The sequence below is a fragment of the Boleophthalmus pectinirostris genome, unplaced genomic scaffold (assembly GCF_026225935.1).
Source record: "Boleophthalmus pectinirostris isolate CB_2022bp ecotype Guang Dong unplaced genomic scaffold, ASM2622593v1 HiC_scaffold_10, whole genome shotgun sequence".
Taxonomy (NCBI): domain Eukaryota; kingdom Metazoa; phylum Chordata; class Actinopteri; order Gobiiformes; family Gobiidae; genus Boleophthalmus; species Boleophthalmus pectinirostris.
Genome location: NW_026570971.1, coordinates 16,118,125 through 16,134,797, shown reverse-complemented (window position 1 = coordinate 16,134,797; position 16,673 = coordinate 16,118,125). Strand labels below are relative to the sequence as shown.

The 16,673-nt window shown below is 39.5% G+C and overlaps 1 protein-coding gene across 1 annotated transcript in view; it reads left to right on the top strand.

Annotated features, from left to right (window-relative positions):
* The window catches only part of crim1 (cysteine rich transmembrane BMP regulator 1 (chordin-like)), a 44,709-nt gene extending 28,217 nt beyond the window's left edge, over window positions 1–16,492 (top strand). The window contains exons 7-15 of the mRNA XM_020919824.2: window positions 812–940; window positions 1,685–1,838; window positions 6,765–6,886; window positions 9,886–10,104; window positions 12,440–12,655; window positions 14,794–15,006; window positions 15,525–15,647; window positions 15,934–16,112; window positions 16,301–16,492. Of these exons, the coding sequence (XP_020775483.1) occupies window positions 812–940; window positions 1,685–1,838; window positions 6,765–6,886; window positions 9,886–10,104; window positions 12,440–12,655; window positions 14,794–15,006; window positions 15,525–15,647; window positions 15,934–16,112; window positions 16,301–16,492 (1,547 nt within the window). The remainder of the gene's footprint in view (window positions 1–811; window positions 941–1,684; window positions 1,839–6,764; window positions 6,887–9,885; window positions 10,105–12,439; window positions 12,656–14,793; window positions 15,007–15,524; window positions 15,648–15,933; window positions 16,113–16,300) is intronic.
* The last annotated feature ends 181 nt before the right edge of the window (window positions 16,493–16,673 follow it).

Genomic DNA, 16,673 nt, shown 5'->3' with positions numbered 1-16,673 from the left:
GATGAATTTTATCAATGGAAAAGACGTTATTGCCCTTATCCTACAGGATTTGGTGCATTACATACGTCACAACCAGATAGCAGTGATAGCAGTTAAATTAAAAAAGTACCCGCCTACCGTCAAGCGAACGAATCCTAATGCTGCGAGGTCAGACAGTTTCCACGAAGTGAAACCGGCTGATAAATCAGGCTAGTGGTTAGGATCAATCTCCAGGAAATAAATGTTGATGTGCTCAAGAAACATGGATGCCCAGTATATGCGCACGTGTGTGTGTGTGTGTGTGTGTGTGTGTGAGAGAGAGAGAGAGAGAGAGAGAGAGAGAGAGAGAGAGAGAGAGAGAGAAAGAGAGAGAGAGAGAGAGAAGAGAGAGAAAAGAGAGAGAAAGAGAGAGAGAGAGAGAGAGAGAAGAGAGAGAAGAGAGAGAGAGAGAAAGAGAGAGAAAGAGAAAGAGATGGTTAATTTAATGTTTGGGCAATTTAAGTGTTTGGCAGAAAACATCTGACTTCATAATAATTCCAGGTCTGGACATTGCAAAAGTGTGCCTCCAGTGGAGCGGACACTGTTATCCACACCTATATAGGTTAATAATAGGAACCATTTTGACACTAAGGTCTAATCCCTCTCACTGTGCAACCCACCCTGCTGTAATTGCCCCACATTTACCGGTAATTACTGTTTACTCCAAAATAAGAGTAGTGTGAATAGGTAGCTATTAGACCTGGCTCAGAAAGCAACATGAGGTAGTACACCTGAGGCACAAAAACCTGGTTCTCGGTCATTTAAAGCTAACTGTCATTTCTATTCCTTTCAGAGCCATCCTATGAGACTGTGAGTCCTCTGCTGTGTCCGCCCCTGGAGAACTGCACTCTATCTGGTACTGAGTGTCCCTATGGCTTCCTGACAGATGAAAATGGATGTCTTCTTTGCCAGTGTCTCAGCAGTAAGTTCACTTGTGCAGTAGCCTACATTACAGGGCTGGACTTGCAGAAACATATTTATCACATGATGGATTTTGGTTTACTTGAACACTGACCTTATGTTTGCTCAAGACCAGTGTCAGTTTGAAAAAAAAGTGACTTCATATAAAAAGAATGTGCATTTCCTCGTAACTCCATCATTTGTCTAAGAGCCTAACTACATGCTTTGCTATGTTATGCTGCGAATGGTTTTGAAATGTGTGTTCTTTATGACCACCTCTACTGTTTTACCATCAGAACAAGTATTAAACCAGCCAAGTTGAGCTATCCATGGTTTTCAGTGATGACAATGTGGGACCGTTGCCATAGCAATATATATATATTTTCTTTGGAATCGCCAAAAGTGTCAAAATGGTGCCTAAAAACAGGAAACCGAAACCCATGATTACCCATGATTACAAACATTATTTGCTCTCCAAATGCGTAATCTGTTATTGATTTACCAGTAGAGTCATTTTGGAATAGTTCTTGTCAATGGAAATTTAGCTTTTGTAATGAATGAAGACCACAACTGATTGTAGATATATTGGTAAAATAAATAAAATGATCAAAAGGGATGAGGGGAAAACTACTGTAATGGATTGAATTTATTATAATGAGCCCCATAGCATAAACAAACTCACATCCATCAGTTTTAATTTCGTTTTACCAGATTTTATAGTAGCCAGCACTTCTGAGTCTGACTTGTGTTTGACTTTTACCTTCAGACGACTCCTGCCCTGCCATAGCCACGTACTGCTCACTGCAATGCCCCATGGGATACGAGAGGGACGACTTTGGCTGTGAGGTGTGCGAGTGCCACGTCCCTGTGCCCAAGTGCCGACCTCTGACCTGCACCAAGACCTGCCCCTATGGATATGTGTAAGTACATCCAAGCCATCTCTTCCAGTTCATTTGTCATTCGTGTTTGCAAAGCGTTCAAAGGGATTTCTGTCTGTGAATTACATAACAGATCAAGGAATGTGGAGAGCAAAGCATGTACATCTGCAAATGCATTCTCACAAGGCAGAGGGCCATAGTTTAAGTGGATGAATATTGTACAATTGACTGTAGCCTTGTGTCTGTTTTCATTTCGGGTAAATGAGGTAGAACATCAAAAGTTCCTCCCTGGTGGTCATTTAGAATTGCAAAGCTGACCATCTGCCCCTGCATCCCTGCTTCTTATAAGCTCATACAAACCAATCAGACATCTGGAAGCATTCTGTGCAGTCCCTTGACACTTCTCTTGTTTTGAAGTCATTATTTCGTTTCAACATGCAATAATGAGCTAAAAAAAATTATGCTTTTTTCTTGTTATATAGTTGTAATCTGTGACTCATCTAAAACAACTTTATAAAACAAAACAAGGCTGCTGACATCCGGTGATTTTCGCTTGCTCCTTTATAGTGCTCCAATCCAATTATAATCACAGCAAGTGTCATTTAGTGTTCACTTACTGGAAATACTGACAGCATAGACCTCCAGCAAGGCGTCAGTCCTGACTCGATATAGATAATATTGGGCTTGCTTAGTATTTTCTAGACACTCAAATCAGCGGCGCATCGTGCTATTACCGTCATTCACTCGTTGTGGTAACATGTGCACTCCATATTTGATTATTATGAGATTTCTGGAGTTTGTTATCATTATTATTATTGTTATTATTAAAATAACATCGTAAAACCATCTGATTTCTTTCTGATCATGGTCCCACTGGTTATTAAATTAAATATTAGCAGTTTGCATGTAATTTATATCATTTTCAAGGTGGAAATCAGATTATAATCAGATTTTGGTGTGCATATAACCACAGCCATCATCGCACCACACCTGCCCACACAGGCAACGGATGAACCACAAATCCTACTGCTGGATATCAGTGGTAAATGCAAGCAAACACAACTGAAAACAACCTCTCTAAAAATATGGAACAAGTTAATGCATAAAAACACACAGTACACATACTGGAGTTTTCAGAATGATCCTGTTTCACAACCGTGAAGGCCCAGGGCTCAACATGGGTCCGGTGTGTCTGCGCACTGTGCCAGAAGACAGAGGCTGAGGAGGGGGAAAGAGCAGGAAGTCCTGGGTTTATCCTCCATAAGCAGCTGTTTAGGTCGGAGCTGTTAGAAGTCTGAAATCCTCAGAGAGTTTGCCAGCTTCACAATGGAGAACTGTCTCTTCTCTCTGGACCCCTACACTCTGCCTGCACAGACAAAGGCACAAAAGATCCCTGTGTTTACTCGGCTTGTATTGATGACATCCGGTGTGAACTGAGCTGCACAAAACCAAACAAAGATGGAGATAAAGATAGCTCTTAAATGTGGTAGACTAAATGGGTGACACTGTGACTTGTATAGCAGCCAGATTGCACAACATATTACTGCTTCCATTTTTTCCTTTTGCGCAATATGATTTAGTTAGTACATTGAAATCTTGAAAGAGTTTAGAAAATGCTACATTTGCGGAAAACAACTTATAAACATGTTTTATGAGTTTCACTTTCATATCTCCCCTCCCTTTGCCCCCCGTGTTAAATCACTCCTCCTTCAGAGCGAACACAATCAGCATGCATCCCGCTAATGAAACTACTGCACAACACATCGGGTTTGCCAATTTGCTGTGTACAATTGTGTATCATGTTTTTGTATATTTATGGAGAATTGTCGTGTGGGAGCATGGATGACTTAGATTTGTGGGTTGAGAATTGCACAGAATCTTACAGCTAACAATAAGGAGGGTTCAAATAGGGCCAGGGAGAGATCGCTAAAATGCTCAAACATGCATCTAAAACTTCTTCAGGCCTGTTTTGAGGGAACAATGTTATAACATGGTAGGTGATTATAAAGTGATTATATTGTAACCCAAATAATCTTGATTAACCAAAATAATCTCGGCACTAAACCTACTCGAAAAGCTCTGAATCTGAAAAATTATTATTATTTTTTTATCTTTTATTACCAAATCTGTCACAGCAATATGTGCCAGCCCAAAACCTGAATAAACAGGCATTCACTGTGAGGATTAAACACACACTCAAGACATGTAAGCACCACAGCACATGGCAAGTCCTGAAATAGTCCCATCTTCTCTCTATTACCTGTACGCACTCTTACATAACAGTGTTTTTACAGATGTCAAACCACAGCTGCTATCCACTTTTCATAATAAAGCGTATTGTTCTCAACCAGGCTTTATACCATTCACGTTAGCCTTGGTCCCTGTACCCCTCTATACCTCCCCAAGACCCCTGTACCCCCTCGATCCCCCTGAGCTCAGATTCGGCTTGGCATTCCACACAGCATCTTCAAACAACACTAAAGCTCTCAGGTCACCGCTCTCTGTATTTGTACAGTGGGGCTCCAGTCAATCCCTCACTCTGTTGTTTCTATGGCTCTCACCGCTGCTAGCATGCCACTGTTTGTACAGCTTCACATGCGATGGCCAAACCACTTCCAGTAGTCCCGTACAGCAGTCTCCGAGTCTATACCGTGCTCTTTTAAAGGGCCTGTATTACGCAAAAGTGACTCCTGTGAGCTTTAAAGGTGCACTGTGTAACTTTTGGTACTGGGTCCGTCACTTGTTTGATTCCATTTTGTCTTTTCCTGAATTATTCTACAGTATGGCATTTAATTTAACAATCTCCATGAAGGCAAGCAGACCACATCACCAGGATATCCAAATCTAGCAGTACAATATTTTCACCATATACCCCTCACAGTACAATGTTTTCACGATATACATCTCGCGGTACAATATTTTCACGATATACATCTCGCGGTACAATATTTTCACGATATACATCTCGCAGTACAATCTTTTCACGATATACATCTCGCGGTACAATATTTTCACGATATACATCTCGCAGTACAATCTTTTCACGATATACATCTCGCGGTACAATATTTTCACAGTATCCAAATCTCACGGTACGATGTTTTCACAAGATACATCTCACAGTATGATATTTTCACGATATACATCTCATGGTGCAATATTTTCACAATATACATCTCACGGTACAGAATTTATTGCGATATTTTGTCGAGGCTAACAAAATTGTGAATATGCTACTTTTTCCTCTTAAAATGCCTTGACAAGACTTAATCCAAACAACTAAGACTTAAAAGTGCTTAAAACTGTTATTTTTTCATGTAGTTTGCACCAATACAGAGCAAAGGATCTTTTTTTTTTATTTGTTTGTTTGATTTGTTTTTTTAGCTGTTGCTGCACCAAAACAATGAATTTAAGCAAAGAAACTTGTGATTTGATATATTGTGATGGTCCACGACATTATTGGGAGATACGGTATCACGATATTTTGGTTATTGTTATATCCCTACAAGTTACGGTTCAGATCTGTGGAGAAGTGGACCCCCTCACAGAAATAATGCACATTTTTATGGTAACTTAGAGAAATGAAAAAACTTTACTAAATTGCAAGATGTATTTGCTTAATGCCACTCTGTAGCAAAGCAATAACATCACCATGGAGACAAGCAGATGGCAGACCCTCCACTAGAATAGTTACATAGTGCACCTTTAAGCCATATTATAATGTTGTAATGTACATCATCAAAAACGTACCCAGAGTTAAATATTGATATATAGTATCGTTTAATTTGATGATACAGTATGGATATAATGGGCTGCTGTATCGATATATATAGTCAAGAGTATTTTTTGGTATATTTTACAAAATTATTTTGTGTAAGAACAGCTACAATTGTGTTGACATTTCCACTACTTTTGAGTAGAATGTTTTTGTTTTTTTTCCATCTAAACTTTGCACAGACTTAGTGGACTTAGTATCACAACAATGATTTAGTCTTTGTTTTTCACTGAACTGTTTCAAATCGGATTGAAATATGTCATATCATATCGTATTGAAGCGAAAGTGCACTGTATCGAAAAGCGTATCGTTGCCTTTTTATCGAGGTATGTTTTTTACTGACAACTTCTTAATGATACCCAGCCCTACCGAGAGCTGTGTTTTGTTTCATTCACACATGGTTGAGTAATCGTTTATTATTAGACTGGCTCAAACGGCTACCTGTTTGATTGGCAATTCCAGTTCTAATTTTGTAGTGAAGGTGTTTGGAGTTTAAATACACAGCTGAGCAATTACGCCAATACCACATGACATCACAAGGCAGTGCCCAAATATGCAGGGCTTGTGTGTTAAACATGTGTGAATAAAACAAACCACAACTCCAAGCATGTGTTCTATGTGATGAGGAAACAACTTTATAACATATATATGAAAATACTGTAATATGGGCCCTTTAAGCTTGGCCCATGAAGGTTTTATTAACCAGATAATTTGACTCATCTGCTTTGTTTTCGTCAGTCTATAGAATTATGGATTTTGTGTTTGTGGTACAAAAGCATCAGAACTATTGAATTGCTTTTCTCTTTGTGCTCTAATCAGCTCAGATTCAGAACTGGTCAGAGGATGTTCTTGCGTGGCTGCCAGGGGGCTTTTAGGACATTAAGGACAGTAAACGGGTGAATTAGAAGCATCTGAGTAGGCTTATGATCTCGTCTCTCACAGACTCTATGGGTTAGGTATGAAACGGCAGGGATCTCACGTGCTGCCCTTTTATTTGGCCCTCTTCAAAGGGACCCAATATAGCGAGGGGGGAAAGCAGCTCCAGATGTTGATTATTCCTGGCTTGAGGATCTGGCTTTCACTGCACCACAACACCATAATGTCCCTTTAGACCTCTGTGTGTGTACATAGTAGTCCTATTGTTCGGCCCATGACTGATTTTTATTTGTGTTTTTAAATGCGTATCTCTGCAGGAGGAACAAGCACGGATGTGAGATGTGCCGATGCGTCAAGTGTCCCCCGTTCACCTGTGATAAGCACTGCCCTGAGGGGTACCGTCACAACAAGAAGGGCTGCTCCATCTGCATGTGCAAAGGTACGATATTTTCACGATATGCTTCTCACGATATGATATTTATTGCAATATTTTGTGGAGGCTAGCGAAATTGTGAACATGCTACTTTTTCCTTTTCTAAATGCCCTGATAAGGCTTTAGTACTATTATAATACAAAGAATTAAGATTTAAAAGTCCAGTTATTTCGCCATCTAATTTGCTCTGAAACAGCAAAGGATCATGGTCTATGTAGTTCCCTCTGTTTTTTTAGAGACTTGATTCGATATATTGTGATGGTCCACGATATTATTGTGAGACTTTTGACAATACAATATCACGATATTTTAATTATTGTTACATCTCTACATTCTACACTACAAAAAAAACTAAAAATCTTGCCAAAACATATAAAATTAATCAATAAATATATATTGATTTGAGTAACTTTCATGTAGTAAAATTATCTAACAATGGAATGAGTCTTTTTTGTGCTTGAAATAGGAAAATACACGTAGTTATGCTGAAGATAAGTTGGAGAAACAGCAACTCTTTGTACTTAAAATAAGAAACTAAATTGGAAAATGGGAAAAAAAAAAAAACAAATTAATCCACTGGTAGATAATTTTCTTTGTCAACTACTAAAATCGAGTTAAATCTTTTTAATGTGAGTAACTGGAAATTACTCAGATATTACTTTTTGAAGTGTACTTACACATTTGCGGAGCGGTCACAATTTGGTTTGGTCATGGTTTAGATTCCACTTTAGTCTTCCTCGTCTTACTTTGTCCCATGTAACCAGTAAAGGACTTTTATAATATTTCCTCCACTTTTTTTTACTTTATTACAAGCAAGTTTTTATAGTACAGGCATGGTCATCTTTACTGTTTGTTAGCTTTTGAGTCTTCTCCTTGAGGAGCACCTGTTTTTGGACTTTTAACAAAGAAAAAATCTCTGAAGCTCTCACTTAGTCTTGTTCTAGTTCTGGTTTGAAAATGGACCAGTACCAGTTCAGTTCTAGTGTTTTTGTAGTATGTGTACAAGTGTAAATGCCTTAAATGTCGTAGAAATGGGGCTAGTTGATTAATGTACAAGGAGGGGTTTCTTTTTTCCCAAAAGAACTGCATAATTAGTTGTAATCAAATTGAAATTGCATTTTTCAGATGTTGCAATTATTAAAATTACAAAAGCTGCAATTATTGTGTCCTCAGTGACCGACAAAGCCTTGCTGACCCCACAATTCAGACCTCTTCCAAATGTTAATGTTCCTTAATACATACTCATCTTTCTTTTTTCTCCCAATATTGTGTAACCCTTATTCTTATTAGGCCAAATTTCTCCATGATCAAAAGAATCTTTATTTTGAAATATTTTTATGTTGCACTCTTCACCATTCAATTAAATAAAATACATTATTTTAGACAATAGTCAGACTTCAATTGCACTGATTGAAACTCTTGATGCTCGGCCGCTCTGTTCTTTTGATCCATTTGGGAACCACTGCTCTGAAGACACATGGTCTAGTCACTTAAAAGTCAATCTAAGGTCTTAACCACAGCAGACCATAAATTGTAATCTAATTCTATAATTGTACAGCAAATGGGAGGTTTTCATTCTCCTATCCCTTTATATGGCTCCAGTTCTTGACCAAAATGTACAGCCTGTTATGAGATCTTCGTGTCTATGGCGTCAGTCCTGGGAATAAGATACACAAGCATAAAAATATACATAAATCATCACCTTTTTCCATATAGGAGCTCCTTTGTGTTTGGTGAGAAGGGAAATGATGGAAGCAGATAGAGGCGGTGCCGGGTTTGTGCCACTGGGCTACTCTGACCTCTCCCCGCTCCTCTGTGCACTTTTATGTCTTGTTTTTTGTTCCTGTTAGGCCCAAACTGCGTGTGCTACTGCAATTAGATTTACCCAAACCCCACGAGGTTAAAGGCATGCCTGCCCTGCCACATTTTATGAGAAATGTTTATTTAGATGCCAATTTGGACGCATCATAAATATTCTCAGGCGAAAATACGCTTTACAGTTTTCACATTGCAGCATCTGGCTCCTTCATCCCAGCAAACAAAATCAGCAGCTTTAGCAAATAGCTTTGTGTTTACCTGAGTTAGAAAATATCAGAGTAGGCCGTCTGTGGAGCATTAAAGAGAAGGGAAACTTTTCATGTGTATCCGTTTTCATGGTCTAAATAAAACAGAATCCTCAGTCTGAACTCTGGGACAGTGAGTCCTTGGAATTACACCCAGACCTGGACACTGCCGTCTTTGACATTTTATCGCATCAGCGCAAGTTTTATTTGACAGAATACAAAATAACATAAATAAAAATACTTTCAAGGTCTAGTCACAACAATATGTGCCAGACTAGACTTCCCTGGAATAGCTGGCCAGACTTTATCATTGTTTACTTTCAGACACGTAGGACATGACATCATTTGAGTCAGGGGCCAAAAATACAAACTAGCCGACAAACATTCACAAACAAATTCGATTTTGTGTTTAGTACTTTTTCATTGAACAATGAAGAGCACTATAAAGTTTGAGAAACAAGGGAGGACTACAGTATTGGTGGTTATTCTTGATATTAACCCTTACCCAGTGATACAAGTTTATATATATATATATATATATATATATATATATATATATATATATATATATATATATATATATATATATATATATATATATATATATATATATATATATATATATATATATATATATATATATATATATTATATAGGTCTATGGGTGTAATTGTTTTTTGTTGTTTTTTTAGCATACTCTTTAGCATACTTCGGTGCATGCATACGTCTGCATTGTCTTTAACCTCTTATACTTATATGTGGAGAATTTATTAAAAAGTGCTAACAGAAAATCAAATAAATAGTGAACACACCAGTGCTTCAGCTTGGCCTCTAACTTGTTAACGTTGCACGTTTAAAAGACAGAAAAATCCTTAATGTGATTTTCAGATACCTAGTAGAAATTAATAGCTCAACCTCTCTTCTTTTTTTGTTTGTGTTCAGAAAGCGAGCAAGTTGCGGTCACCACAGCGACAGTACCTCTGCCCAGGTTCTGCCTCACATCAAACGGACATCGGTATGAGGAGGGTGACAGCTGGCACGACGGCTGCAGAGACTGTTATTGCGACTCGGGGCGAGAGATGTGTGTGCTCATCTCCTGCCCTGTGCCCAGCTGCCCCCACCCAGTGGTCAGGCCGGACCAGTGCTGCCCCACCTGTGAGGGTAAGTCCAGGGAAAAGTCTCTGATACTTATTTTGCATCTTCAGTACATGCATGATATTCTGAAAGTTAAAGGTGCACTGTGTAACTCTTCTGGTGGAGGGTCTGCCACTTGCTTGTCTCCATGGAGATGTCATAACTTTACCTGAAATATGACATTAGACAAGCAGGAGACACCACCAGGCCAAAGTATGGTTCAGATCTGTGGAGAGACAGTAAGAATGTTTTTCAAGGCATGTTTAAGCAATAAAAAGGCCTGTATGGACATAAATGCAAGATAAATGTGGAACATTCCAGACAAACCTGTGACATCTCAATAGAGACAAGCAGACAGCAGACCCTGTCCCAGTAAAGTTACATACTGTACCTTTAAAAGTCTAACATTTCTGGAGAAGTGACAGCTAAAATATTTAGAGGTAAGAAAATGCCTCCAACCCAACAGTAACACAGTAAAGTAACACGCTGACTGCAGTCAGGGGAAAGAGCTAACTTTTTGCAGATGTCCTGCTGCTCTCAAGGATGTTTTCAAATAAATTAGAAGCTACACTGCCTGGAGCTTGTTTTAACTGATAAAGGTCTCCTGTCTCTTGTAACCTATGATGCTGCCAGGTCCACTTAAAGGGACACAACGTGATTTTCTTCTGATGTTTGTGGAAGAGAAAGCATATTCCTTTATGCATCATATTACTTTTTTTTGTCTTAATTTTAAGTCTATAACAGTCACTACATTCACATGCATCTCGTAATTTTATTATTATCTGATTTCTGCACCTTTAAGATTATTTAAATGAGTAATCACAGCCACCATTGTCAGAAAGAAATCATTGTATCATTTTTATAGACTTATAAATCCAGAACTCTGACAACAAGCACATTTAACCGCAGCCATTGTTTCTCAAATTGTAGTATGCAAGCTGCTTCTGGTGGTATCCAAGGTCCTTTACAATTCTAGGATCTGTTTAATTTACCCAGAACCGCAAATCTTTTCTTCTTTCTATTTGTTGGCTTGGTCTATTGAGCTACGTTAAGTGTGCAAGAGACAAAGCCAACAAACAGAAACTATCAAGTTGGTGTGTTTAGTTTCAATGTAGTTTCAGTGTAGTTAGGTCCTCGCATCAGACAGATATAAGGCAGTGTCCACCAGCAATCTGACCAGAACTGAAGAAGCAGCTTGGATGAACTGTGAAACATCTTCAGTCAAAAACTTTTGTCCAGTTAACAGAATAGAATTTTTCTTTGCTATGGATCCTACTTGGACAACTGAGGGATATTACATCTTTGTGTAAAAACCTTGAGAACACTCCGTGTATCATTCGTTTTTCAAAATAAAACCAAAAATAAGAAGCCAAAAAAAAAAAAACCCAACAATTTTCTTAATTATTTGTCTTCAAAATCAAAATGAAAAAACTGATAATGACCCGGTCTCGGTCCTGGTCTGGTCCCGATCTGGTCCGGGTCTGGTCCCGGTCTGGTCCCGGTCTTAGTCCCGGTCTTAGTCCCCGTCTCAGTCCTGCTCTTGGTCTTGGCCCCGGTCTGGTCCTGGTCTCAGTCCTGATCACCTGACAGTCTACATGGGCGTGTTCTGGTTCAGTCCTGACCTGGTTTAGACTGGGTTTAGATGTGGTTTAGTCCTGGTTCAGTCCTGGTTCAGTCCGTATGTGGCATCGCAGTTTAAGTCACGAAAACGGGAAACAGCTGTTATCCTTTTTTTCCATTATTCATTTAAACACAAAATTGAAAACTGAAAAAAATGAATCGTTATAATTTTTTTCATTTTGGTTTTGGAAACAAATAATGAAGAAAATTGTTGTTTTTTTGTTTTCTTATTTTTGGTTTTATTTTGAAAAATGAATGATACACCGATTGAGAACCACTGCTCCATAACGTGAAATACAATAGTAGCTGAACAATCTATTAAGTTATAATGCCCTTTGACCTCACAATATCAAATCATGTACACATTGTTTGGTAATTTGTTGTTTATGGGCCTATAATTGTGATCACAGAAAATACTAGACTTTTATTTACAATACTTTTCTTGCCCAAATATAGATATTTTTAAAATGCATACTTGTACATTACAATCTAAGCTTATTTTTTCTTATTTAAAACAAACTCATCAACATACTGCAGAAGTCAGAACAAAACATTTAAAAATATTATTTTTTATAGTAACATAAAGTTAAAGTCAAACATTATCCTTGGTTGTTGTGGGAGGCAACAGGTGACTGGTGGCATGAGAGGAGCAATGCAGCATTAAAATTCACCATCATATCCGTATGTCTCAAGTTATTACAAAATGCCTGCCTTCGACTTTATTTGCTGTGTCTTCGTGCAGATGAGTCAGGCAGTGGTCAGGCCGAGGGCATGGACATGGTGGTATGCAGGGCGCCTGGAGGAGAGTTCTACGTGGAGGGGGAGACCTGGGACCTGGATGAGTGCACGCGCTGCACCTGTCGACGGGGGAGAGTCCTGTGTGATACGGAACAGTGTCCTCCAGCCCTGTGCCACTCGCCCATCCGGAACAGGGACACCTGCTGCCACGTGTGCCCAGGTAAATGCCCAAATCTCACCTGATTCTAAAGAGGAACTAGGGGAGGAATTTGACTTTTGTGAGCTTTAAGAAATGTTGCATCAAAAATAGGGTTGTGCAAAAATATCAAAATATTGATTTATCGTATCATTTAATGTGATGATACAGTATCGATATTGTGGGCTGCTGTATCGATATATGGCCAAGAGTATTTTTTGGTATATTTTACTAAATTATTTTCTTGCAACACGTTTGTATGCACCACATTTTACATTTTCACTGTTTTGATTATTTAAATGTTTGTGTTTCATACAAACTTTGCACAAGAAGTGATTTAACAAAGACTTTTAGTATCACAGCCATGATTTAGCCATTATTTTTACTGAACTATATTGAATTGATTTGAAATAATATTATATCGAATTGAAGCTCACTGTATCGAGGTATGTATCATATTGGTATCTCCTTAATGATACCCAGCCCTAATCAGAAACATACCCGGAGTTGTGTTTTGTTTCATTCACACACTTTTGAGTAACCCTTTATTATGTCTATCTACATCTCGAAAGCCCAAAATACTCTGTTCCACATTGTGATGTCATGTAGTGGTAGTTTACAAAGAGCTGCCTGCAACCTATTCTGTAGAAATTGGCAGTTCCAGGGCTGAAATGATCAAAATTATTCTAGTGAAGGTGTACAGAGTTTAAAAACACAGTGGAGCACTTCCTGTATTAGCACGTGACATCAAGGTGGAACAGAGTGTTTTCAGTTTGAGAGAAGAGCTCAGTCTAAATCTGCAGGGTTTGTACGTTAAACATGTGTGAATGATACAAAACACAATTCCAGGTCTGTTTGTGAAGCGGAAACAACATTATAACACAGATCAGAAAATAGTGTAATAAGGGCTGTTTAAAGGCTTCATTCGGAGTGTGGGAACAGCCTGGAGTTGATTGGAAAGTGCTTGGAGCATGTGGTTTTGAAAGGTCCTGCGTGTAGCTCTCAGACGGGGCAGTTTTATGTCGGGCTCATAAAGAAACCAGCCGAGACCGGTTGGGATCTTTGAAGCAAGAAAGTAAAGAGAGAGAAGGGAATTCCAAAAGGAATTGTTATTAAAATTATATTATTTCATGTGAGGTAAATGTAATGTTAATCTATTATGTCTCAACATCAAAAGTCTTTTTACATATAGCCTTCAGTCCAATGCATCTTGCCTTACCATTTTTAGTTAATCAAAAACGTTCCCTTACCATTTCACTATTAATAAAAGAAAGTCATTAAGTATAATAGTAAAAGTATGGGGGCTATAAGAAGATCAGAGGATTTGCTGAAGTGAGTAAAATACACAAAAATAAATAGTTTTGTTAAAAGTTCCCCAAAACAATCTTGCAACTCTTCCTGCTTTCTTGTTTCTGGGAAGATATTTTGTTTAAGTCTTAAGTCAGTGCTCAAAGTAAACACATAATTATAAGCATCATATTGGTAGCTCTGGAGAGCTTGAGGCCCACAAATCAGCAACGCATGACTGCTCTGGAGGCCGCTCCTGGAGAATGCCACTGCACCTTATCTATGCATCTGCCTCTCCACAAAGACAGATTGACAGAGGTCCTTTGATATGTGCTGGAGCTTGGTCACCAGGAATGTGGGAATAATACACATCTTCCTGACAGCCCTATGATCTATGTGTGCATCAGGCACCATGGACATTTGGCCAATAACCAGTCTTTGGTCTTTGCTGCTCCAAGGCCTGATGGACCAGATAAAGAAGACAGGAAGAACTGACAGCTGCCATATGGAGGCACTTCTGTTTATGCTGGACATACAGTAAACCATCTTTTCTACCCTTATCTTAAGCCGCCCCTAAAGGTCCAATAACGTTTGTGGACTGAGATGTTCTACAGCGGTGATATAAGCAGACGGCCGCTAAAAGCTGTTCACCTCTTAATGTTGACAACAAACTAAATTCTTCTCAAAACAGATTAAGGAAGCACTGAGAGGGAGAGTTGTTTACTATATGATTCATGTTCCCTGTATAGAAAAGTGAAAATATCAGTTGTATAATAATGCACTCTGTTCTAATCATGTAGCTTATGTTCACCATATTGGAAAGCTCCATTTGTGGTGTAATAATTGCCCTGACCCCTCTGTGTCCCTGTGTACAGAGAGTCCACTGCTGCCAGTGAACAGGAGTCAGCAGGACTACTGCATCACCTCTGATGGAGACGTGCTTCTGTCTGGAGACTCGTGGAGAGCCAATGCCTGCACCAGCTGCACCTGCAACAACGGCACTATTGAGTGTTTCTCCCAGCGCTGTCCGGCCGCCAGCTGCAGAGTGCCCGTCCTGCGCAAGGGCCAGTGCTGCCCACACTGTCTGGGTACGTGGGCTGTGACAGGGTCAGACAGCTGACAGGCGTACTCACAGTATGCATTATGTACATGTCTATAATGTGCATATGACATGAGATACCAAATGTTGCAGAGGCACTGTATCTGATGCTTTATAACAAGAGTGAAGGGGCATGTCAAAAAAGCCCATGCACTCTTGTGTTTGTCCATTAGCCCTAGCCAACCTGGCGCTGCGTACACAAACACAGCCATTCCCAACAACATTCCATGTGACAAACACACCGCTGGTTGTGAGTGAAAGCACTCCCCCGGGCATCCGCACATTCACACGTGTTTCCTGTCCCCACTCTCTGTGGCAGCACAGGAAGGCAAAGCCCACTGTCAGCTTTTCCCATAGAGGAACACCGCTCCATAGCGTCCTATTGTTTGCTCTGATAGGGGGTCCCAGGCCTTTGTTCAGACTTAACATTTTATGTAATGTTTACACACAGTAGAAGCTTATACACTCTCTTAATATGCTTTATATGTATTCTTCTTGTGTGGACAGAAATGACCACCTCAGCTCCAGTGATGCTGTCGACCAGTACTCCCAAGAAAGTTGTCACAGCTATAGAGGACAGAAAGGTCTGGACTAGTACTGTCTCTGTACCTCCGCTCATCATTCAAACAGGTATGACAGGCCCATTTATTACACACATCTTCACTACTGCACTCTATTACTCACTCTTTACTGCTGTAAACCTCAGAAAGTGTGGGGATAAGATGACAAATGATAGTTGAACATTTACAAACGTGTGCAGAAATATGAACTCTCGTGAGACAAGCCTTGTTGATTAATCAATGTCAATGTCTCTTGGTGCTTTGAACAGTTTGAGTTATCTTATGGGAGGGACAGTAATCTAAACAAAGAGATTTTGTTTCATTTAGATCACCACTACTCTGTCTCTGTCTCACAGATGAGCCTCGTTTGGGAGAGAACTTCCCTAGCCAAGCAGAGATGGCCCTCATCTACCAGTCTGCAGCCTGGATTCTGGCCGGTCTCCTCCTGGCCATCATCATCTTCATCATTGTGGCGTTGCTCATCAACAGGAAGAAGAAGTGGGTGCAGATGTCTTGTTACAGTGCACCAAAAAAGGTGAGCCATTTCTTTTCATTTTTTCATCTGGTAAAAAATTTAAGCAATAAGACCACAGACATATGTGAGAGTGAGGCAGTACATTTATCAAAAAACTAGAAAATGTTTTATTACATGTGCTAGTATATAGTCACAATTTTATTAAGTTTGTAATAAACAGTAGTAAACTCAACTCTTATTTTTTGTAGACTGTAATACTGAAGAAACACGTCAACAAAAACTCTGTTGTCTACATGGAGCCATCGAAGGAGAGCAAATTCCAAAACGTGAAGAATGACTGTGGCCTGCTCCACTTCTCCCCTGACCTGAGCTCCTCGTGCGGGGATAAGATGACCATCCCCAGAGCCAAGCTGAGCATGGTCAACGACTGGACACGCTAGACTCCTACCACACCCAGCCTTACCCCTGTTCTCATGGGACATTAGAACTTATGCACTGTGAGACAGACCTGTTTTGTCCATATCACGTGGATTTCAACCTAAACTCTGGCAGTTGGGTTGTGTGAAGAGGAAGATGGACAATCTACGGCCACTCCGAAACCTGCCTCACTACAGATGACAG